General features: G+C 39.4%; 1 protein-coding gene across 1 annotated transcript; it reads right to left on the bottom strand.

Moving 5' to 3' along the window:
* Positions 1 to 9,774: 9,774 nt before the first annotated feature.
* Positions 9,775 to 19,764, bottom strand: ak4 (adenylate kinase 4). Its single transcript, XM_083888565.1, has 5 exons — positions 19,285 to 19,764; positions 18,239 to 18,358; positions 14,070 to 14,242; positions 13,268 to 13,386; positions 9,775 to 11,170 (listed from the first exon to the last, which is right to left on the bottom strand). Exons 1-5 carry the CDS (start codon positions 19,424 to 19,426, stop codon positions 11,044 to 11,046), a joined length of 681 nt encoding a protein of 226 aa, XP_083744691.1. The 5' UTR covers positions 19,427 to 19,764; the 3' UTR covers positions 9,775 to 11,043.
* Positions 19,765 to 26,868: the final 7,104 nt, after the last annotated feature.

Here is a 26,868-nt window from a genome sequence, read left to right as displayed (position 1 = left end):
TACCGAAGGAAGGACACAGAAAAACGGGGAATTAAAGACAAAAGAAGCCCCCGAAGACTCGCGATAATAGTCTCTGCACCATGTAGGCGCCGCCGCCACAACCACAACCACAGCTACAGCTACAGCTACGGCCGCTGCAGCTATTGCTGCTACTGTAGCCTACAGCCTGTGCTACTACTACAACTGCTGCTGCTTCTTCTGCTGCTGCTGCTGCTGCTGCTGCTGCTGAGTGCACCACATGTCCGAGCAGGAGAGCACGACCAGTCTCACAAGAGATATTCCGACTGTTCTCCCCTCTCTCTCTCTCTCTGTGTGTGTGTCTCTGTGTATCGCCTCCCGTTTTCCTCAGCACCGCATTTTACGACACTGCTGCTGCTGCTGCTGCTGCTGCTGCTATGTCCCAGTCTGACTAAATAAGGGAAATCCGCACCCCAACAGTCCTCTAATGTTATTGGTGCATCTATTATTCACACAGTCACTGAGTTGTCAGTGTGAGGCTATACTGGGTATGTATGTGAAACTGGCCTGTTTTAAAACAATCAAATACAACAATTGAACTGCTTCTAGAGAGGGGTTAGCCCCCAGCTAACAATGCCTGGTTCCCATAACGTTATGGGAACGTTCCCTGAAGGTTCCCCCTAGGTTCTCCTGTGGTTCTTCTCCTAACACATCCTTCATACAACCTTTATTTCACCAATCACAAAAAACAAATCTCCTACCTAACCATGGGGGAACGTTCTCTAAATGTTAGTTTTTGGTTTGGTTGTAACTAACCTTAGGACAGGGGTCTGCAACCTCTCTTCAGCCCCTCTCTAGTGGCTCCTTCTAGCTTTGAAGAAAAAACTTTTCATGTTTTTCCCACTTTTTTTGTCAAGTTAAAGGCATAAATAAAAGTGCTTTTGATATTTTGTCCGTCACATCCAATTGAAAAACCTCCCCCAAAAGCCATTAAAGTAATGTGTACATGAAGAAGTTCACATGTGGAGTCCTGTCCATCTTTAGATCCATGTACTTAGGCAGATTTTCTCAGACATAAACTACATAAAATTGTACATAAAATGCAATTTCAAAGACGTTTTTTATACACTTTAGAGGTTGGGTATCAACTTGCGACAAACTGTAGTGCTTTAAATATAGTATATATGTGTTGAAAAATTGGATTTTATCATAATTTTAAGAATCAAATAGATTTTGCGGCTCCAGATTAATTTTATTTGGGTGGAGAGGAGACAAAAATGGCTCTTTTTATTCTAAAGGTTGCAGACCCCTGCCTTAGGAGAACCTTTCGGGGGAAGTTCTTTGAGCGTTGTGTCTTAGTAGGGTTAACACTGCAAGTCACACAGTACATTCACTGTATTGTTCTTTCTGTGAGTTTAAATTTGCTTACACAACAAATATTTGGCAATTATTTTCCTTTAAAGGTCCAATATGGAAGATTATTGGGTCCACATTCTGAGATTAAAGTCAGACTTTAATTCAGCAACAAAAAAAAGTCACACTTCTGACTTTAATCTCAAAATTCATTCTTTTGTTTATGTTTTTCTTAAAAAAAAAAAAGTTTTTACATGTGGCCCTAATAATCTTCTGTAATCCAGCATGTTGTAGTGAAATCTAATGGTGGGACTACAGATTAAGAGAAACAAATAAGAAATGGACGACTCCTCTACTCACTCCTTTGCTTTTAACTAATGCCGGGATCAGATGAGACAAATTCAGGGGCCGAATTTACACTTAAACTAAGTGTAAGGCCACATGACATTGACTTTAGAAGCCTGTTCTAAGGCAACGAATACACAAAAGTATTATATTCAAATTTCTATCAAAATAAAAAACCTACACACACACTGCACCTTTATATGTAAATTAAATCTGTTTCACACAACCACTTCATTCTCACAGTTAACCAAAATAACTGTCCGACACATTATGACATGACTGCCTGCACAATAACAGCGCCTTATATTACTGTCAGGAGGCACTGACAATGAAGTGTGTTAAATAAAAGAAAAACTCTCAGTAGCATCTATTTAAATAAAGTCTGTGGTTCAATAAAGACTGTTTAAAAAGCTCTTCCTGCTACAGAATCACAGATAGTTTTGCACATTTAATATAGTCTTTACATTATGTTAAAAAATATTTTAATTTATATTTTAATTTTTTTTTAATCTCCCAATTTTTCAGTTATGACCGCAGCAGGACAGAACACTGTCCACTGATGGCATGGTTCCTTCCTTGGCCTTGTCCCCCTAGCAACGGACACCCTGCATGGTTCTGAAAAGAGGACATGAGCCTGGGAAACTCTTTTTCGGGGGGGAGCAGACGGCTCAAAGCACAGTGTGAACGGAATGTCCAGGAGGGAGGAAAAGCTGGACCCCGCCACAACCGGACACAACGTGCTCCCACTCCATTGTTGTGATGAAGCTTCCTGTCACGTTCCTGACCGTGCCTACTAATATTTACCCTTTGATGCCCTGGTACGTGTTCATCATACAGAAAGTACATTATCACTGCCACAACACAGCAACGTCAAGGAGTTGATCAAACTGAGCCTGATATGTCATTGCAGATTCTATGCATACTCATATATACATATATTCATATATATATATATATATATACAGTATGTACTGGCTTCACTGATACCAGTTGTAGATTTGACTTTCAAAAATGTCACATTGATGGACTGACGTGTGACGTGTGCATTAATTTTGAAAATATATTACATTTGGCTTTAAGGATGACACCTATCACACCTATTGATAATTTTGAACAGCAATACTTTAGCTCTAAAGTATCATGATACAACTGAACTGGGACAAAATCACAGAGGCACAACTCTAATAGAAAGCCTCACTACTGCTCTCAAAAATGACTAATGCTTTCTCTGAATTTAACTCATCCTCTACTAGGAACCGGCAGGCAGCGACTGAGCAGCGTCTGTGGAGCAATGTGGGGTTGTGTACCTTGCTCAGGGATACCCCAGCCCTTTGGTGGGGACTCGAACTGGCAACCCTCCAGGTACTAGCCAAGTTCCCTTTCCACTTGGCCGTTTATATTAAAAAAGGTATGTGAATAGAAATTAAATTGAGCGTACAGTACTATAGTTACTTTTGAGTTCATTTTACAGTTTGCAATATGTTCAAATAGCTAAATATAGCCATCAACTGATTTTTTGTAGTCATTTCATTGCAACTTGATGTTAAAAAGAAAATATTTGATGCATTTTATTGATGAACAATTGCAAACTTTAAGTTTGTGTATATACTTTGAGTCATTTTCAACATTTTAGGTGCATTGAGCCATTAGCAGTGATTAATTAATATATAATACAATGTTGATTGTTACTATTATGTACTGCAAAAAGTAAACACTGCTAGATCTAGACCTGAACATGGTTTTCAGCAAAACTGGTTTTCTGAAGGTCTGCTTTCGTGTACAAAACAAAACTGTGAGCACAAAGGATATTATTATTCTACTGAGGTGATTTTTTACACTGAAATACAGCTGAACTGAGCTGCCGTGTGTAACTTTTCACTATATACAAATACATGACATTTGTTACTACAGCGTTACGTTGACACTAGCAGTGTGTTGGCGTCAGAATGCAGAGAGTTATTTCACCTGCTCACAGACGGCCTTGTGTCTTTGTTTTTACCACCATTCACAAGAACGCACATTAATGATTATCTCACATCCTCATAACTGTAAACGCAAGAATCCAGGAATCTGCTGAATCAGCTGCTCAAGTGCTCACCTGACATTATAGTGGACTTTAGGAGAGTATATATCTTATATATATATATATATATATATATATATATATATATATATATATATATATATATATATATATATATACATATATATATGTTAACCTGAACAGCAACTTAAACAAATGCATCCAGACAGCTTTCTTTAGTGGTCATTGCAAAAATGAAAACATCAACATCACTGAACACTGCCCGACATATTTACTGACACAATCGCACACTCCTACTCTTTTTTTATTGCAAAATTGTGAAATAGTATGAAATTAAGTATTTAAAATATCAACAAAAATATATTTCCTCATTCTGATTGCTGTAGTAGTTGCCAATGGTAGGCTGCTATTTAACAAAATTACATGTCCATCGTCTGTTTGCCGTAGCCGGCTTGTTGCCAATGGTAGGCAGCTACCTAAGGTGACTTTCTGTGAAACAGGGTGGGAATAATTCTGAAAAACACACCAATGTCATCGTCAACAAGTCATTTTTTTTATTACAGAGTATTTTAGAATAATAATAGTTATAATAATTAATTTCATACTGTTTCACAATAATGGCAGATATCAACAAAACGTCACCTGTAGTAAGTAGCTGTCTACCATTGGCAACTATACAGCAATCAGAATGGGAAAATGTCTATTTGTTGATTGAAAAAATGTCTTTCAAAAACGAATATCCAGCGAATATCAAACCTCCTGCTAACTTATGCACGCTTCAACGAGCCAAACGTGCTTTCCTCTGGAGCTAAAGGTGACTGTGATCACAACATGAAACCTCTCCAAAGCTAAGCTGCTCGCGTGACGCGCGTGACGACGGCGGTGACGTAACCGCGCGCTATTGGACAACAGGGACAACACAGAGCTGTCATATCAACCTACACTAGCACATCGTCCCGTGGCTGATGATTTAGAAGAAGAAGATGGTCATTCCGGTTATGAAGACAGATGTAACAGTGGTGTCTGCACGGGACTGTGTCTTATACACACATGTCTTCTTCAAATGTCACTCATTAAACTGTTGTCACGCGCCTTTAACGTGTCCTCCAATACGCCATCAGCTGACAGGAAAACCTTGACACTCGTCCGCTTCACTGACCATTAACGTCGACATGACATTAGCGCAGAAAAGTGGGGGAAATGTGTCATTAATGATGCGCAAAAAAATGATGATGATGACACAAAATCACCTAAATATATGATGTGATTGGTGATGCGTCGACAGATCAGATCAAGGCCCGCAGCGCGCACACAAGTTTGACATAAATGTGGACGTAAATGTGTCAGTTTCGTCTCTTGGAGCAGGTGCGTAATGGATGACAGGAAGCAGGATTTCCAGAGATATTATGTAACACACACACACACGGATCACGATGCCCCCAAACATGGATTCGTCCATTTCAGCGAGCGTATACAAACACATTAAACAGCAAAATGTGCACAATCGTGCGGTTGACAGTACCTTGCAGACCGCTGTCTATCATCCTTCCAGGAGCGCAGTCTTGTGCTGTGGTGGTGATGCTCTGTGAACCCCGGCTCCGCTCACAGACGCACACACATACACACACATATACACACACACACGCGCGCGCCGACCTTTGATTCAGTGATTAAAGGTCAAAGCGTTAAACCTCCTCACTCACTGTCCCGCTGCCGCAGTTGTGCGGACATTTACAAAGGCAGCAGCGGGGCTACTCTGTCATCCTAACACAGTATTCTATCATTTTGCCGAATGAGCGACAAACGAGGTACCGCGATGGCGAGTAGTAGATCTGTAAAAGATGTGGACGAGTACGCGCGGAGGTGTGGATGGTTCATGGATCTGCACAGTGGAGAAGTGCGCCGCTCAGCGCATTCATCCATCCTGCCTGCCTGCAGCGCTCAGTGAGGTAAAACCTGGAGTGGACTTCAAACATGTAAACCAGGAACCACCAACCAGGGCCGACCCAAGCCTTCATGGGGCCCTAAGCTGAATTTGAATTTAATGTCTGTGATGAGTTCATGGTGTGTTGTGGGAGGGAATTCCAAAGGCTAGGCTCAGCAGCAGTCCCTCAAGTTGTGCTTGGTTCTGGTGATGGGGATCAGGATATTTAACCTTAGAGGGCAATAAAATCACCAAAAGTGGTCTAGACCTAATTTGCACTTTCACATTAAAAGTGAAGCACGAAGTGGTATTTAAATATATGGGTATCTTGTAAAGTTATTTAGCTTCTCAAAGGTGCATTATGTAATAAATCTAAAGCAACTGGCCATAAAATCCTCCTAATATGTCACAGAGACTCAGGAATAATGTTCATATAACAAACTGAACTCACCAACAACAACAGTACAGCCCAAATAAAAACATTTTTGCAGTCTGCAAAAAAATATTTTGCAGACTGCAAATCATGTTTATGTTTTGAAATCATGTTTTGGCATGTGGCGCCACCTACCGCCTTCTACCAATCATTGCAGTCAGTAGAGTCTCAGCTGCCGAGCAACCACGGGTTGCCAGTTACGTCAGAAAACGAAACCTTAAAGACCTCGGTATTTTGAATTTGAATGTAGTAACCGTTTTTGGCCACATTCTTACATATGGCACCTTTAATTGTGAATATTTTCTGCTCCATGTAACAAAGAAATCGTCAAAACTCTATCATTTTGGTTTGTGGACAAAACAAGACTTTTCAGAACGTCATCATTTCTGAACCTAATGACTAACTAAATTGATGCTAACTAAACACGCGTTTGATGGCTGTGTCAGACCTTTTATGAAGAAAAGGAGAAAAGCAGATTGAGGACATGGTTACATTAGTGAAGTTAATGATAACATTTTGTGTATTTCATGACAGACTGTTGTTATAGCAGTAAATGAAGGAACCCTGTGAAAACCACTGCTTGCAGTTGTGTTTCACTTAGTTATAGGTGGCATTTGGCACATGGCGAATGAGGTAAATGTTCTGAACTCAATCAACTGTTCATCTTTGTTTAGTGTGTTCTTGAAGTGTGTGTTTTTACAATCTCTGGTATTATAGTGATCCATATTGGCACCACAAGAGAAACTGTCACCTATATTGGGTGTTAGATTTAAATTTGGATTATTAATACATAATATAATATTAGCTGTAGTGTGTGTGTTGCACTCTTAGTTGCACTCTTATTTAAAGTTAAAAAACGGCAGAGCACTGATTCCCACAGCAGAGGTCCTCATAACAACACACTGATCATGACATGATGAGAGCAATAACATGACATGCGTTTGGTTCAGTTGTTGCACATACTGTAATCCCGGAGTTGTGCAGGTGACAACACTCTGTTGTTTAGACTGCACCAAAGGTTCATGCGTGCATGCACAGTACACACTCTCTCTGTGCATGCACCATCTGTCTAAAGGTAAACACAGCTGACGAGTGTGTGTGTGTAATCCGTGACACGGTTTATTTACAGATCTGCAGGAGGAGGAGGATTAGGCAACAAAGATGAAGAAGGCGCCGACAGTGTATCCATGTCCCACACTGAGCCAATAGTGTCAGAGCAGGTGAGTTCAAATTTGCACTTCATGCTCTGTCCAGTCCTGTTTTTCCTGATTTTATTGAATTTTTGTAGTTGAAAGAAAGAAAGAAAATAGATTATACATTCTGGTGTGTATAATAATGCTAATAAAGAGTTTGCTTTTATATAATTAGATTAATAAAGAGAGCAGTGATGTTAAAACATCTGTACTGAGTGGGGGCACACTCTTTTTAGATGAACAAGTTATGAAACTAAAATCTTCAATTGTTTAATTTTTTTATATGAATATATTTGTCTTTTGTTGACTGCTCGGTCTGCAACATGATGATGAGCTCTGTGCTGCTGCCTGTTGTCTCCCCTTAAAGCAGAGGTTCTTAATCTCAAGGCAACTTTTCTCCGGTTCAATAAATAAAAACAAAACTTTGACAACTAAATCAGCTGATCACAAAGCAGAGAGAGCGTGCACACAGGTGTGACTATCCACACGCAGTCAGAACATAGTTTTATTGTTCTTGGACTGTGACGTGTTCCAACAGCATGGTATAAAAATAGTGAAGGAGAAGAAAAAACCACAAGTGTTGTTGCACAACAGCAGTGGGTGTGGTCAGTATTCACTCTCTCTAACATATGAAAAGTCAGACGCAGACTGTAGTTGCTGACATTTGGTGAACACGGGCATTTAACCAAACTATGATAACTTTTCTAAGTCTTCTTCCTACTTCAGTCATGTCAACTCAAAATATGTCAACTGTGCATATACAAAAAACCCACAATCCTTGAAACCATATATCATTAAGACAAAACAATCATTCAAAATACGTTGATGCCAGTAAAAATGGATAGAAACATGTCAGTGTGTTATGTGGGGTTAACAAACATCACAATATTTTCCCCTCGGTGAGCACAAAGTTTAAAAATGCAGTGAAAAAGAAATTGAAAAGTAAGTGTTAAAAACAGCAGCATCAACATTTGAACAATTATAAATCACTTTGGACAAATACAAATAAAGGGAAAAGTGGGTTGTTTTTTTATGAAGTAGTTTTTAATATAATCATTCATACATTTCAGACCTTCACCTCCAGAAGTTTGTTAAATCGTAAAAAAGAATGATGATTTTTTTAAAAAAAAATCAAAATCTCAAGGCAAATCTTTTGGTGCATTTAATAAAGGAATGTAACTGTACACTGAAGAGACTACAGCTACACTGCGACGTGGCGTGCACTCGTCCTCGTCCCAGCCAGAGTGTGCTGAAGAGCAGCTGCATGTGACTCTGCAGCAGTTCACACACAAGTGCAACAGGTCTTTCTCTTAGAAAACAACAGGTAGACATAATAATCAGAGCTGGCTGCATTTACATGTGTAACAGTTCAACATGGAAATAAAAAAGCAGGTTGATTTTGGTGTTATGTAACAGCATAATGCAACTGTGTCAGTAAATGAACGAGTGTGAAAACTTTAAGCTGCATTTAGACTGAAAATTATTTTTGTTGTGCGTATTCTACTCAGTAAAAACTACACTTCATCAGTTTCAGAAAATCATAGACGTAACAATGATATACACACACTATGATGCACTCCTGATATACCTTTGCCTTTGGCTAGAGGAGGCGTGTTTCAGGGTTATCTTTAAGTGCGTTCCATTTTATTTTTATTCAAATTTGGTCAAAAAAAAACATTCAGTGAATGAGCTGATTAGTGTGGAAGCGTATGAGTGGCACATGTAAAAAATGGAAGAAAACAGCATGAATTCTGAGATTAAAGTCAGAATTCTCTTTGTTCTTGGAATTCTGAGATTAAAGATTAAAGGCAGAATTCTGACTTTAATCTCAGAACTCTGACTTTTTCCTCAGAACTCTAACTGTAATCTCAAAATTCATGCTGGGTTATTTTTTTCTTTCTTTGTGGCACTATCACTCTTCCGTAGATTAGATTATCCAATCATAGTCAAAATTACTGTGACCGTTTTTGCACTATGAACACACTATCTCATAAACTGTTTAAGGGACTATTTTACATTTTTAAATTTGGTAACAAACAGGAGCATTCACATCATTTTGTTATTCACATCACTCGCACTGTTCATGTTACAGGATCATTTGTGTGTGAGCCCTTCACTCAAGTAACAATCCAACTGTCTCATTCTTATTTGTCAGTTTCCCACCCCAACCACTAGGGGGTTGTATTTAATTTTTTACATTTTGTCACTACCTGTTGATGATTGAGAGTCCAACAGTTTTCTACTGTGCTTGGGTTTAAGTTTGGTTTTTGACGTGTTTAATGGAAGTGGAAAATAAGTGGACATTGGAAGGAAAATAAAACGCTGATATCATTTCAGACACTAAGGAAGAACCTTGTCGTGATTTATACCTAACAGCGCGTGAAAACAAACAATCAGCAGCCAGTAGCGCCACAGTATAAGATAGAGTTGCTACACTACCTGGAAGAGCCATTTTTGTTCTTTTTGTTTTTGGTTGATGGGGACTTTGGTTTAAGTTTAGAGAAGGGAAGGGAAGGAATAAATATTTTAATTTTGGAATTTTGGGGGAATAATTTATTTTACATGTGTGTGTCAGAACCTGTCAGCAGGAGCCAGTGTGGGCTTTGTTGATTGGCAAAAAAGACAACTCTACCAACAACAGTGCAACCAACAGCTATTATCAAACACATACATGTATTTCAGACGTTCAGAGGGAGACTAGTTTCCTCACTCACTTTCTATGCCCACCTTCTTCACTCACTCAGTGTGCACATATACACCAACAATCATTTCTGATAAACCGCCTGGATGTTGGAGGAATCTCTCGATGCCAGTTGGCTCTCGCGACATTCACTCGCTCATCTTCGGCCGATTTAGCCACCACATGAGGGTACATTCTGGACAGGTCACCCAGTCCATCACAGGGCCGCATAGAGACAAACAACCATCCACTCTCACGCTCACACCTACGGTCAATTTAGAGTGTCCAATTCATGGTCATTGGTCAACTTACCTAAATCCCCAAATCTACATGTTTTTGGACCTGGAGAATACCCACATGCAGACACAGGGAGAACACGAAAACTCCATGCAGAAACAGACTTTTGTACTGCAAAGGCAAGAGCGCTAACCACTACACCAACCGCGTGGCCCCCTCGCTGTCACAGCATTGCCTCATCGAGGTCACACATTTCAGCTGGAGCCGACCTTGCGTTTAGTGTGAACACTGCGTCAGAAATTGGAGGACGAGGTGCAAAAGAAATGTTTTCCCGTGACTTTAAAAATGTGCTTGATCTTGTGAGTCGAAATCTTTCCAAATTGTGTACAAATTTGGCCTCTTGAACATCAAACTCTTAGAGTAAATAAGAGCAGGCAGACAGAAACTGCATGACTAGCAGAAGCATACAACCACTTTTAGCATTGAGCCTTTGAACTCAACACAGACATTTTCTCATAATTTATAGTCACTTATAACTATTACAATATAAATGTTGACTGTGTGTATAAAGCCACTAGCCTTTTTTTTTTAAAAAGTGTCTATTTTTGATATAAAGACTCTTGACGTCTCACTATGATTATGATGTGATTCACAACAACCTGCTCTAATATTTGGTCGACAGCCTTTTCTTTCACAAAGAACACAAAAAGGGTGATTCATTGAGAAAGATACCGGCTGCCTATGGCTTTTGCTCAGGTCCATTTCTCTAAAACCCCAACGTTAATGAACAAGCTGAAAATTCGACCAAACACCAACCCACTTCCTCTCATCATGGCCACTTGATGTTTCCCTCCTCTCGTGTGCGTCACAGTACTGTCAGGGTGTGTGAGTGTGGCACTCGTTTGACGGCTGTGTTAGCATCTTGGTGCTGAGGAGAGAGTTGATGTAAGGCCAAATCCGGTCTGTCTCTGTTCCTGAAAATGAGTGCAGGATGCCCTCAGACCTTGTGTGAAGAAAAGAAGGAAAGCAGATTGAGAACATGGTTACATTAATGAAGTTAATGATAACATTTTGTGTATTTCATGACAGACTGTTGTTATAGCAGTGGCTGTTAGGAAAGCATTTTCAGTCTTGTATAAAGTACCTTAAAGGGATACTTGAGTAAAAGTATCTTACCAGAAAATGACTTTTGTAGAAGTTGAAATCACTTTTTTCACAATATAACTAAGGTATTATGTATACCTTATTAGGTATACTAAGGTATTAGGTATACTAAGTATTATGTATTATTATATACATATTAAGTATATGACCTAGTATCAAATGTGTTTTTCCGATATAGAATGTACTTTTTTTTAAAGTAAAAGTACTAAAAAAGTGAAGAGTTTGAGACATGGTAGCTCAGTGGTAGGGTGAGTGAGTCTTTCAACTAAAAGCTTGTGGATTCAATTCCTGGCTCTGCTAGTCTGTATGTGTCCTTGAGCCAGACACTTAACCCCATGTTGAAGTGTGTGAATTTAAAGCAGCTCATCAAGACCAATAAGCTCTATATAAATACAGACCAATACCAACTCATCTTCTTATGATACACATATAAGTACAGTTACGTGAATTTTGTACTTAAGTGCAAAGTATTTGTTACATTACAACAACTGTTGGTTTGAATCCCTCTGTCAAATGGTGAAGAATTGGCTGTGAGACGTTGTTAACCTTTATTTGAAAATAACTGGCATCTCTCATGAAGCTTTAATCTGAACCAAGTCCTCAGAAAGATATGTGTGATTATTAGTGATCTCTATCATGCTGTTCTAAGATGAGCTTCAGCTTTTACCGCCCGTCAGGTGTGTGCTTTAGATGAGCTGTGTGTGTGTAAAACTAACAATCCACAATCCATCAGAGTGGGAACAGTAAACAGAACGCATTTGCACTTTAACCTAAATCTTTTCACGTGACATCTGTTTTTGGAATAGTTTACTCATGTTTTTTTGTTTTGTTTTTGCATTTCAGTTTCTTTAGATGTAGATGACTTGTTTATGTTTGTTGTTTAGTTGCAGACCAGCCTGCCTTTAAAGGGCCCATGGGGAATGAACACAGACAAGCAGTTTGAGGACTCTTATGGTGCTTTTCCACTATACAGTTGTAGCACGGCACGGCTCAACTCTACTACTTTTTTTGGCTTTTCCATTAGTGACAGTACCTGGTACCTGGTGCTTTGTTTAGTACCTGCTCTGATGAGGTTCCAAGCGAGCTGAACAGATACTAAAATGTGATGTCAACAGACTGCGGGCCACTGATTGGTCAGAGAGTGTCGTCACTGTAAGTCATGAGCGCGATGTCTGAAAAATCGCACAAAACTGTTAACGAGTTTTACATAGACATGAATGGGAAACGCTCGACAAAAGGAGAAAAACCAAGCCCACTTTGGGGCCTCACAGTGTCGTCATACTTTATCGTAGAAACATGATTTAAACTTTAAACGGGTCACAAGACTTAAGTCACCTAAGTCAAGGGCTTGATACATATTACGGATTATCCACAATCGCAGTTTTGTACTTTTTTTTTAAGTTTGTACATTTTATAATGGGTGTGTATTGCGTCCGGTAGAGTGCGCACTCTGCTGAGATCCAGAAAATGAATCACGAAAATCTCCAAACAAACTCCTCTCATGCCCACAATTTCCAACTTAAACAAACATTTTGCAGTCTTCAGTTGTGGTCACAGCTCCCATTGACTCCCAATGTTAAAATTGATGATTTGGAGTTTTTGAAAAAATCAAGACGAGGGTGATTTTAAAACTGTCATTACTCATTACAATTCACACCCGTTTCTCATAAAATGAGATGTGGACTCAGCTGAAAGCCTTTTGACGCTCACAAACCAACAAATTTCAGCTCTATCATCTACCGTTCATGAAATATGACAACTTTAAAAGGTGCCGTTTTCTCTGTTTCTCAGAGGTTTTGGACAGAAACACAGGTGCGTGCGTGAAAGAAAGAGGAGAAAAAAAATCGACATGCCGGAAGCAGCAGGCACCATCGAAATTACGCCGGCGGAATTTTCTAGTCACATTGATATCTATGTGTCGTAAGTATTCACTCACTTGTACAAGTCTATGACAGGCTTGGCCACGTCCTTGTAGTGTCTCAGTCTGGCCATCAGGGCTTCTGGTTTGTCGTCGTCGTGCTGCATCAGCGGCTCGCCAGTAATGTCGTCCTTACCCTGAGGAGGGCAACAAGTGGTCACACATGCAGCAAAGGAAATGAAGGCAAACGTCAGGGTAAAGCACCAGAGTCTGATAGTAGAGTTGACCATGACACAAGATAAAACAGCATAAAGTGAATCGATAGCACATATTTGTTTTTCCTTATCCCTTTAACACTCTCATTCATGCGCACGCATTAGGAAAAAGCATGGTCAATGAACTTAAATTAAAACAAATAACCTCAACCCCATCATATTGACACTTTTTGTATGTGTACACAGTTTCCACATCACACGTGTGTTTTGGGCTGCATACTGGAACATACTTTCTCTTGTCAGCTCATTCTTTGTCTGTTTTTATCTCCGTGAAGCACTTTTGTGTATAAATAGAGCACATCAAAATAAAAGTAACTGCACTTTCTAGTAAAAGAAAATAATGTGGCAGGGTGTATTTTTAAAATAATGTGCCAAAAATGACATAACAAGCAGCAGGTTGTTGTGGTTGCTGTTGTATAAGGAGGGTGTGGCAGTTGGCAAAATATTAAATCTCGAACAGTTTCCAAACACACTCACACAAATCGTAAGATAAAACCTTGAAGGATAAGTCATTTTCCAAAGATATCTGCAAAAAAACGCCAAGACCTCTATTGTGAACCCCTGTAACTACGTTATCACATCGACACAATGTGGACTTTTGTGACCTGTGCTCGTGGTGGGTTGAAGCCCAGGTTATAGACTCTGCCACTGGCTGGATGGATCCAGCGGTCACTCAGTCTCTCTCTCAGAGTCTCGTACGGTATGTTGAGGCTGATGACCAAGTCCAGCTGATACAAGTTGTTCAAGGCCAGGGCCTGTGACAGCGTCCGAGGAAAACCTAAAGGAAAACAAGAGCAGAAGGAATAGGGTGAATATTACACTTATATACTGTAGCGCTAATGTCATCTGCTGTGCTTTTCTGTTTCTATGTCAGTTTAACTCTGGTACTGAGCAAGCAGCAGACAGTAGTGATGTCACAGATAGGAATCTGAATTCCTGTTTTGAAGCCTCGAGAATCACATCCACTCATATGTGCTGTGCTTTGTCTGTTTTCCTCAACACAGGAACATAACAGGCCACACGTTTGGACCTTGAACGTGGAGGTAGCATGTTCACCCCGTGTGCGTGGGTTTTCGCCGGGTTCTCCAGTTTCTCTCTCTTCCCACAGTCCAAAAACATGCAACTGGACACTCTAAATTGACCGTAGGTGTGAGTGCGTGACATGTTGAATGGTTGTTTGTCTCTATGTGGCCCTGTGATGGACTGACGACCACACTGCATCTCTGTTCGTTTGGTATTGAATATAAATGTGTCTGGAAAGGGTGTAGTCACCGGCCACTTTCAAGAGATGTGACCAGCGTAGCTCAAAATGACTGTGTATGCAATGGACCAATGATCCGGCTGACGAATGCAGAGCTACATGTGTCAACAAAGTTTTCTAGGAGCGAGGGCTATATAGTAATGGCGTCTAACGACATTTTCCCTGGGCGAACTCTGTGGACCAAGTCGATTAAAATTTAATCAACAGCCAAATTGAAAGACAGCTGCTCTTTGGCGGCCGCCATGTTGGATGTATACAAATAGATGCCGCTCTGTCATCATCGTGTTAAGCCAAAACGGTGTCCTTGCCACACGCTTCTGCAGAGCGAAAGTAAAGCAAGGCCCCTTTGTAGGAAGGAGTATTAAGCCTTGTTTATGCAGGCATGTGACAAGTCAACATGTCAACATGTGCTACTGGATAAACCTGCTAATAAACCTAGCAACAGTAGTAAACAAAAACTTTCCTCCATTTCATTTTAGGATATCGCTTTTGTAACGTGGTAGCAATCTCCATCCATGAATTTAAGGCCATTCTCGATGCTCTCGGACAAAAGAGCCATACAAATGCTTGTACAAGCGGACCTGCTTGGCCAGTCTTCCCTCGAAAGCGGCCATGTTGAAAATTAAGAGTTGGCACGTGCCACAGCCGACAAATTTACAAAAATTCAGAGGGCCCGACACAGGATATGAGGTCATTTTTGTTGTGCGCCCGGCACACTACGGCGGCCATAAACCCAGCTTAAAGGGACACTGCGTAGTATTTATTTATTATGGGTACAATGCTCCTGCATTGTCTAGTCGCTGTACAATAGTTTTTGTTTCATTTTCGTAGTGTTTCAAAAAGTCATGTAAAATAACATGGTCGCGGGCCGCTGTTGCATAGCCACTGTTAGCAGCGAGACGCCATGTTTCTACAGGAGCCTGTAAGGACAAACGCGAGAGAACAAATCAAGCGTTGCTTTACTTGTAGCGGAAGTCCCGCCTCCACTGACAGAGCAGGAAGTCTGAGGTAACCCTAACCCGATATACAAAAGACACACTTATACATCTGAATAAATACTAGAACCTCATCTTCTGCTGACATGGAGAAAGACGACGAGGACGACATTTGACCGGCTGAGGATACCGTAGCGCTCAGGGAAGGGAGGGGGTGAGCAGGGGAGCAGTTCGTTTTTGTAAATTTCAGCCTCTCCTCTAGATGTCACTATAAACTACTTACTTCACCTTTAAGACAGAGAGAGAAACCTAGAGAAGAAAGTCATAAAATCAAAATGTAAATTCAAGGTTCCTTATCTTGACTCAGGTTGCAGCTGATCATCTGAGATTTTGCTTGAATAATAATTCTGACTTTATTTTTGAAAGACTACGACTTTATTCTCATAATATTACCACTATTCTCGAAAAAAATTCTTAAGTTTGGCCCTAATACTCTGTCATACCTTTGCTTAAAGTACATAGAAACATTCAATTCTAAATTATTCTAAGACTAAGAAGGCCAATAGTTGTTTTAAACAAGTATGTACTTGTACAAGCATAATTATAATGGGTAGGGTTCAGTTTCTGCCAGCAAACCCTCTTAAATGTTACACAATGAACCATTAAGTAGCTGTTGACATATTTCACACAACATCGAAAGAAAATATGTCAAAAGGAAAGAGGAAAGGTAGATACAGGAACGTCCATGCAAAACAAAAGTCATGACAATTGCAAAAAACGGTGGTTAAAAAAAGAGAAGCAGAAGTAGAACTACTGGGATTTTCTAGTCTTTAACTCCAATTTTCACACGTGATATGTATCATTTGGTGATTGACTCGTTTTTCAGATATCACTGCTACTGTCAAAGCCTGCCTCATAAGACCATGACAAACAAAAATGATTCCTTAATAAACAATACAAACCTGTGTTGTGTGTGCACACCTCCACACGTGTGCACACAAAATACTATGAGTGCATGAAAACTAAATAAAAGGAAAAGAACAAGCCGACATCTTATAATCCTGTAGCTACATACAGGGCGTCACAATTCAGTGACTTTTCTCTGGGGTCAAGGTGAACTCAGTTTCCTTCCTGATCAATCATTCCTCAGTGTGGTGGATGTTTGTTGGTATGGAAAGTTAAAACGCAGGTCATCGTCTCTCAGAACCCACAGCACCTGTACTTTGTCTGTTTGTTAGTTTGGATTAATTGCAGTTTGGTGTACACTAAGATTAGGGTTTGTCTTCACTTTAGAGTGGAAAGTGGGCGTCACTCTGTAAAACTCTTCCTTTGTTTGATCGATAAAGAGCTGTGGAAACTCTTTAACCGTCAGAGCGTCATGTTACCAAGACGTGAGTCGTTGCATCACGGCACCAATCACTGGCTTATTGTACAGAGGCAGTTATGTATGAACAAGATTGACTCTATGCAAATCAATTAAATGACTTAATCGTTCAGAGTCACGGGATTAACTCGATGAGCCTGACTAAATACAGACGTGTGTAGTGTGTGCGCGTGTGTTTGTGTGTGTGTGTGCGCGACCTTGACTTCCACTCCCTCTTCTCTTGCTAAATTGGTTTGTTTGCAGGCCATGTCATGTTTCAAGGTTTAAACTGGTTTAACACTAACCACTTTGTTTAACCAGTGCTTGGCATCTCTTAATGTTTAACTGTAAAAGGTGTAAAGGTGTAAATTGGTGTCTTTTTTTTGTAAAGACAGAGAGAGCTTGTATGACGCGGCTGGAATGAATGAACAATCACCGTTTTGAAGGACGTCTTCCATCTCTGATTACTGACTAACATGTAATCCTCCATTATTACTGTAATCTGAGTTGAGGGGATTCACAAACATGCTGATACTGGGCAGTGTTGTAATATCACAAAGTACAAATATTTTGTTGCTGTGCAAAATTCACGTATCTGTACTTCACTTTGTTATTTATATTTATAGCAACATCTACTTCACTACATTTCTTTTAACTATCAGTCGTTGCTACCAAATAAAATCAGAAGAGTTGGTAATGGTTTGTATTTATATAGAGCTTTTCTAGTCTTGAAAATGACCTTTGATACTTAAGTACAGTAAATGTCACATACTTTAAGTATTTTACTTAAGTAATACCATAAAAAAAGTGACTTCCAACTTCTACCAAAGTCATTTTCCGCTAACATACGTGTACTTTTAGGTACTGGTACTGGGCCGAGTGCCTCAGAGTAATTGCCTATTACTCACAGATGTGGAGTCAAATTCTTTCACCGAGTTATTTCTCAGACATAAATGTATAAGGCTCTTTGAGAGTTTGAGGTTCAGCACTCCTTTCCAGCAGTCGGGGGTTGGGGGTGGTACCTGCTGCAGCCAATCACTATTAAGTAGTGGATGGCAGTTCCTGCCACTGCCCATGCTGACGCTGCATAATTAAAAACATACTCCCTGAAGACAAATAACTGGTGTGTGCGTGTGTGTGTGTATAACTGGTTTGTCATAGTGCACTGGAAGAACGCACCGAACACGTAATACAAACACAAAACACTTCTCTTACCGTCCAGCAGCCAGCTGTGTCCACTCACTTGCTCCAGTCTGGACAGCATCAGCCCGGTCATCATGTGGTCAGGCACGAGCATGCTTCTGTCCACATAGGACTTTACCAGCGCACCTGCCTCTGACACACAACACACAGGTATAAAGATACAGACTCTGCGTAGGTTTAATGACACAGAAAATGACTGGAAATAATTCAGTTAGTCGTAGAATGAGACTGTCTACTGATTTATTATTATGATTTGTTATTCTTTGTTGTAAGTTGATCTATATTTTGTTTTCTTTAATGTTAATAAGCATACAATGTTATGCAGAGGTGTACAATTTTATAGAGAAATTGGTGTGCATGTGTGTGTATGTGTGTGTGTGTGTGTGTGTGGGGGGGGGTGCTTATCCTAAGGGGGGCATAACAGAAAATAATTGAGAAGCACTAGTGTAAAGCCAGAGAGGGGAAATAATGATATACACTTACTTTTAAAATGTCCTACTTTTACTAGTACTTTCTAGTACTTTCAGTGCTCTTACCACCTCTGGTTACAACACACATGTTTTTACTTACACTCCTTGGTTTTACAGTCTCCTGTACATGAGCATAGCACATTTTGTAAAACAAATACATTCCAGTTGCGGATGTTTAAAGACACACAAATGCTTGTTAAAGGGGTTTGACGAAGTTGGACCATTCATTTTGTCTCAAAACAATACAAAAAGTAATTTGTTGACATTGATAGAGGGGAGAACATTTTCCTGTGAAAGCAAAACCTTCACACACCTCACACAACACAGCCTGCTCTCTATTCTGCACTTTTTCCATCTTTGCGTGCGTAGTGATCCAAGTTAATGTACATGTACGATCACTGTCGTCGTAGTAAACATAGTAGATAACACACTGTGATGGTGTAAAATGCACACATGCAGCGGAGAAAATGACGCTGTTTGCATAACTTTTCCTCCCCTCTGCAGACTCTTGTGCTCTTCCTGGTGGTGACTCCACAGCACTGATGTTAGGATAACTGTAACTGTGTACATGGCTGAAATGTCGCCTACCTGTTTTTGCTGCCATGCTCTCTCGTAGATAGTGACCACTGGACAGATACAGCAAGCCAAAGCTTTGCGCAATCCTCTTGGATATGGTTCCTTTCCCTGATCCTGGTGGACCCATGATAGCAGCTCTGAATAATTTAGCCATGTCTTCCTCTAAAACAGGCTGCTGCTGCTGCTGCTGCTGCTGCTGCTGTTGTTGATGTGTGTTTCCTGTTTGTGAGAGCGACGCGTTAAGTTGCCCACTTGCGCTTGTGAGCGTTCTAACGGGTCTAAAAGCGTTCAAGGCTCTCCAAGTAGTCGTGCCAAAGTCAATTTCAGCGTTGTCTGTGGCGTCTACGGGGTTTTTACGCAGAGCCAACTCTCTGTATACATTGGGACTGACGCGCTCGTAAGTCGGAGCAACCCAAAAACGCCCTTTTCCCTTTTCTCCCCCCTTTCAGCAGCTCTCTGGTTGGTATATGATTCACCCACGTCTTTAAGAGCGGAGACTTTTCTCTGCGAATGAATGATTGAGTCTCCACTACGCCCTATTTCTCTGCGCGCATCATCCAGGAAAAATGCGGATGCCGATTTGCACGAACGTCGCGGGGGAAACTGGTTGATGTAGTTTTTCCATGTCTACGTGCGACTGTAGCCAATGGATGAATAACTGATCAGCCACAACAACACAAGATAAATTCGTATATAACTTATTATCTAACTTGAAATAACTCTTCATAACTGCAGGGCTAATTCATGAACAGGGACGGATCAAACTTGCATACGCAAAATTTGATTTTGGGGCCCTTTTTTGCATCATCCCAATGTCTGCCTGTCATGTTCTTAAATGGTAAGAATCTCAAAAAGAATGGTCTTAAGTTGATTTTCACTTAGAATTTAAAAAGACACAACACTAAGATGTGAATATGTGTCAGTCTAAAAAAATACCAAATGAAAGCAATATACATATACGTTTATTATCGCCATTACAATATATATTTTTTAACTCTATTGTGCAAAAGTGCAGAATAATAATATATATATATATTATTTTTTTTGGGGGGGGGGCAAATACTTAAAGGTGCCATATGTAAGAATGTGGCCAAAAACGGTTACTACATTAAAATTCAAAATACAGAGGTCTTTTAGGTTTCGTTTTCTGACATAACTGGCAACCCGTGGTTGCTCGGTAGCTGAGACTCTACTGACTGCAATAATTGGTAGACGGCGGTAGGTGGCGCCACATGCCAAAACACGATTTCAAAACATAAACATGATTTGCAGTCTGAAAACGAATTTTTTGTTGTTGGTGAGTTCAGTTTGTTATATGAACATTATTCCTGAGTCTCTGTGACATATTAGGAGGATTTTATGGCCAGTTGTTTTAGATTTATTACATAATGCACCCCTTTAAATAACAAATAGACAGAGGTGGAAAAAGTACTAAAATATTGTACTCAAGTAAAAGTACCAATACTTTGATGAAATATTACTAAAGTAGAAGTAAAAGTAGTCATCTGAAAATGTACTCAAGTAGAAGTAAAACGTTGTTCATTTGAAATGTACTTTAAGTAAAAGTTACTTAGTTACTTTGCGTGGGGTGTGAGGGTAGTAGAAATATGACAAGAGGTCAGAAATCCAAAACTATTTTGGAGCTCACGCGCCCGGCGCGACACAGGATATTACGTCACTTTTGTGCTGGTGCTCAGTGCTGGTGCTAATCACATCATCATTCGTCTGGTACTGGTGTATATTTTCACCACTGTAGGTCTTCATTGTGCTAAATTTTTATTCAGTCAATACGTACTCAAGTAAAATACAAAATCCTGGTATTCAATACAGTAACTTGAGTAAATGTATTTCGTTACTTTCCACCTCTGTAAATAGAGAAATGGAAGTATAACAAAATACTTAAATGATTGAAGAACAGAATATGTTAAGAACTTTTGTCTGAAAACTATGTGACATGTGCACTGTTACACATGCACAAACAATAAAACAAAATAATAATAAAAGGAAAAAGATCATGAAATAATATAGGGGGGGCCCTGGTGGTCACGGGGCTCTAAGCAGGTTCTGGTTATGCCTTGGTCCGGCTCTGGTCATGAAGCAGATAGATGTGTATAGTTTTCTTTCACAGAAGCAGAAGACTTTTATTTCTTACATTATTGTACTGAAGAATGTAACAACCACAACGATGTTCCACTCTCACAGTCTGTCGCTATATTTATGTTGTCTTATTTAGTTTTGCATCAATCAACCATTCAGACTTTATTTATATATAAAATGTCATAATATATATATACCAACACATGAGATGAACAAAAACTGAACATAAAACAGAGATGAGGATGTGAGGAAATGCTAACATGGATCTTATAATGATCGACCACGAGGGAAAACACAGGAAACTGAAGAATTACCAGAACACATGACTACAGAACAGGATTATGGCCAAATATATAAAAAGGTAAATATATAATATATAGATTATATATATATATATATATATATATATATATATATATATATATATATATATATATATATATATATATATATATATATATATATATATATATATACATATATATATGGGGTCTCAAACTCACTAAATATGTATAATGCAAAATGAATCTATAAATAACAAAACCAGACAGAAATAGCTCTGTATAAAACAGATTTTTGGATTTTTGGAGTTAAAGGCGTCTGATCCACTGTTTGAATGCAAACAGGCAGCAGCAGCAGGAGGAGGAGGAGGAGTAAGTTTCAAAATAATAGTGTCACATGTTACTAATTTATAAGCAGCGAGGACCAGGGCGGGTCTGATGATTATTCCGTCAAATGTAAATGTTTATCTTTGTGTTACATCAGCACAGATATATCACACCAGGATATTTTCTTTTAGACTTTTATTGTATTTTTTATTTTATATTGGATTTAGAAGAAGTCGGGCAGGATTCCATTCTCCAGGTTTTTGTGTGACTGGGGCTGCTTTTTGGATTCCACCACTTGTTGACAGCGCTGTGATCGGATTATGGACATGATGGCAAACGGTTCGCTGGGTTTTTCCGCTTCTTTAATTTGGAGGGAGGGTATGTTGTTGTGCTGGCGCAGAGAGTCGCTGTCATTCCGCGCAACATTTGCGGACAGGAGGAGGACAGACTTGTAGCAAAGCTCGCGGCTGCAGACAGACAGACAGACAGAGAGAGACAGACAGTGTCCCGCCCGGAGCTGTCAAACACTGCGCAGGTACCGCGCACAGTCTTCTGGAGTAAACAAGGCTAATCCATCAACTCACAAGATTAACCTTTATTATTATTGTCATTAATATTAGTATTATTATTTCAGACGCGCGAAATGAGTTCTTGTCTCCGTCTGTTTTTTTTTTTATCCTGTTTTTTTTTTTTTCTTGTCACATGGCTTTGGAGAATTCAATAACAAAAAATGGCGACAATCACGTTGCTCCGTGTGCTCTTGCTGCGTCATTAAAAATATTCATGTAAACACGCAGGATTAGGCGGCGGATTGGCAGCTAAGTGAGCGGCACAAGTGCTCCGCACTCCACGCAAACTGCACGTGAGTGACATTGATCGATTATATGCGTGTTATTCGAGTTCCCGATCAGCATGCTGTTTGTTTTTGCCCAGAAAAAGGGGTGTGTGTGCAATGCTGGGCGTTAACGATTGGCTGCACAGTGTTCTGCGCGGACAATGCACTTATATTTCTGCTGCTGCTTTCCAAAGTAAGTGTGCATGCTATTTTTGATGGGGGCGCAAATGAAGGTGGGGGTTTTTTGTTTTAGGTGAGGGCAACTTTTGTTTATTTTGTAAGAAGCAGCAACAAGCATGAGTGTGTGCGTGCGCGCGCGCGTGTGTGTGCCTGCGTGTGTGCTGGTTGTTGTGTTCAGGAACGTCACTTCGCGAATCTGCCTCTTACACTCACTATTAGTAGGCCATTTTAAAGCTTTACTGTACATTGAAGGTTTGTGTAATGTGGACGGAACGCTTCTTTTTTTTTGTCCGACAGACACGGATGACAGTGAACGCAGCACTCGGCCCTGACTGCGTGTGTCTGTCTACGTTGTTCTGGTACGCTGTTCAGCTGTTGCACATGTTGTTTTGCTTGTGTTTACGTACATTTTTTTTTTTTCGGACAGTGCGCTGAGCAGCGGGGCTAATGGAGTTGTTTACAAGAAGTGAGGAGGACGAGGAGGAGGAGGCGCAGGAGGAGGAGGTGGAGGAGGAGCCGCGACGTCGACCAGCGACGCGACCTGACTGCTCGAGAGGCTTCTCGCGCCGAAGGGGGCGGAGCCTACCAGCAGCAGGATCATAACAAGTCTGACGTCACTGTGGTTTGTATGAATAATAGACAGGTTGGTATGAATAATACACAGTAGTTTACATATAGAACAACATTTTTTTAGCTTCATGTCCAACATTATATAATGAGAAGAGCAGGAAGAATCATCGGTTTACAGCAAATAATATCTTTAGATATATATATACATTTACTTTGAGTGTATTGTGGTAAGTTGAATGTAAATATAATGTAAAGACATAATATATGGTTTAATTTGAACTCTGATAGAATGTACAGTGCTTAACACATTTATTCAGACCACCTGTCATGAAAATGAGAAAACAAATATTTTGTAGAAGTCTTTCAAAATCTAAAAATGATTTATTTGGCAAATAACACACTCAATTCACCTTTTTATACCCGAAATTGAGCTTCTTCTCTGAGAAATGAATGAAGCATAACATTCAACCACTAAAACAGGTTTTTCTGTTCAGGAATGCAAGTAAATAAATATAATTTTAACATCTTAATGAAACAGTCAATTATAAAACAGTCTATTTGAAAAGTGATAGATAACAATAATAATTGTATTTTAGCATTATAAATATCATTTTGGTCAAAGAGCTTCTACATACTGGTGTATTAACCATTACAGAAACATAAGAAATTATTATTATTACCAATGCTGTTAATTCAGGAAAGCTGTGGCATAAACCTCACATTGGGTGTACTATTTATTCTCTATTTATCCCTTATAGCATGAATGTTTTTTGGTTCAGTAAATATGTTTGCTTAATTAAAAAATAGATATACAGTAGTTAAATAATGAAACAAGCAACACTTTTCTTCTATCAGGAAAGACGTGAGGAATATAAATCAACTTCAGAACACTTTAAATGTACAGTAATTACAATAATGTATCTAATGTATTGACATTGTGAAGTAGAACATTTAATATGCATTTTGGTGAAATTTGTAATGTTGTAAAGCAGATGTCTCCCTCCAAAGAGTTAAACTGTGTTGTCTGAGGATAGATCATAGATAAATGATAGCTATTTACAGATCTCTGCCTTCCATTGTATTATAAGAACATTGTCATTATTGGTTTTGTTTACAGCACTGAAGTTATATGTCGTCAAATTGATTTTCATTTGTGTTTTTTAAGCATAAGGCAAGCAGTTACTGTTCTTGCAGCATTCATGTGACTGGGTGAATAGAAAGTCTGTGCATGACTCACCAACATCTGAAAAACCCTTATATGCATAAGCACAAGTGAGTTTGTGTTTTTTATGACAGATCAATAAATGGAAGATACATCAACCGCTGAAATCCCTCTGCTGTTTCCTGAAGTGCACGTGCACGCCACTTTCACCAAATTTTTATTTTTTATTATTTCGGACACAAGCAGTAGAATATAATATAAAGAAAACCAAGACAAGTAGGATTCCTTGAGTCCAAGACAGCTTTGTTTTCTTTGCACATGTTGACCCATACGTCTATATATCATGGATATTATTGGTTGATGATGAATGGACTGAAGGTACGTGCTGCTAGATTTGACAGGCTGCCCTGGTTCAGTTATCACAGTGCTGATGCTGTCCCAATCGAAGGTACAGTACTGTGATAACTGAAGGATGGCTGCCAACTTGACACCAGAGCAGTGGATCAAGACAGTTCATGCAGCCACAGGACCAAAGGGATGCTGCACAAAGTGTGAGTATGTGATTCAAAAAGAAAAAGGTGAATAAAACATTCAACTCTTAACTTTTATTTTAAGTGTTGACGATGTAACCTTTAAATAACAAAGGAAATAAAGTGATTTCTGTGAAATTTGAAATCGTGCATTCATTTATTAACCTCTGCTTTATTTTAAAAATAAAAATAAAAATTGGTTGATTTTATATACAGTGTGGAACATTTTAAACTTGGCATTACTCAATAATGCACAAAAAAGAAGTGATTTATTGTATTATTATAATAATAACTGATTTTTTTTCTTTATTTGGTCCAAAATACTGGAAAATCAGCTTTGAAGGTTTAATACATTAAATCTTAAAAGTGGCCAAGAGGAAATGAATTGGGCTTGTAACTGGAAGGTTGCTGGTTCAAATTCTGTGAAGGTCCCCGCTGAGCAAAGCACCCCATCCCAGATAAGTGCTGCCCACTCAGCTTGTGTGTGTCACTACTGGTGTGTAGTAAGGATGGGCTAAATGCAGAGTTCAAATCCACTATCACTATTGTGTGTATAAAAATGATTGTCAAGTGAAGTGTGGAGTGGTTGTCAACAGAGGGAGCTAGTGCTCTGCCATTGATGCCCTCCATAGATCAAATAGATTTCAGCACCTTTGTTAATGTGCACTCTTGTTTCTGCAACTCAAGTCTTTAAAGCAAATTTTTTACAACCCAAACTTCGGCTAAATCTAGTTTTGGTAGCACACAAAAAAGTATTCACCTTGCTTCATAAGAGCGTGGGTATTTTTCCTCTCAATGCACTTTTAGAAATAAAAGTGCTAAGTAGAACCATAAAAGATTCTTAGGCTTGTCCTCATAGGAGAACCCTTTTTGGTTCCAGGTAGAACCTTTTTATAAAGGTTCCACCTGGAACCCTTATGGAGGGTTCCACCTTGAACCCCTTTAAAACCCCTTTCCATCAAAATTGTTCTTACTGGAACCCATTTGTGTTACCAAGAACCCTTGATAACCATTTTCATCCAGAGAACCCTTTAAGACCCCTCTCTGGATTAAGGGTTTTAAAAAGGTTCTTGGTGGAACCCTCCAAAAGGGTTCTACCTGGAGCCAAAAAGGGTTATCTTATGAGGACAAGCCGAAGAACCTTATATGGTTCTACTTAGCACTTTTATTTAAGAGTGTATAGAGAGAAACACTTCACTAAGTGAAGTGAAGTTCACTTGTGATCTGGGATTTCCAAACACTGAAATGAATCACATTTTCAGAACACATATATGATTGACAGCTGTCCTCAGCATGTTTCATAGGGTACATACTGCCACTACTATGGAAATCCCCAAAGTGTCATGATACTTATTTTGTTTTTCTCTTACTCTAACTAACCTCAATCCCCCATTGCCTTGAATCACATATGGGGGACTTTCTGCTAATGTTAGCTAATAAATGATCACTGGGATATGACATGGGAAACCCCTGCTTTAAAGTGAACCATCCCCTTTATTGTTATACAGAAAATCACTTCCTTGTTCCTTTATTTGTTGTTGCAGGAATAAAGTTATTTCCATTTTTATTAGCTGCTGTGATGACAAATCAAGTGGGATGCAGTTTATAACAACT

The sequence above is a fragment of the Microchirus variegatus genome (genome assembly GCF_963457635.1).
Source record: "Microchirus variegatus genome assembly, chromosome: 4".
In the NCBI taxonomy this organism is placed as follows: Eukaryota; Metazoa; Chordata; class Actinopteri; order Pleuronectiformes; family Soleidae; genus Microchirus; species Microchirus variegatus.
Note: the sequence above shows the minus strand (reverse complement) of the source record. Positions and strands in the feature narration are given on the sequence as shown.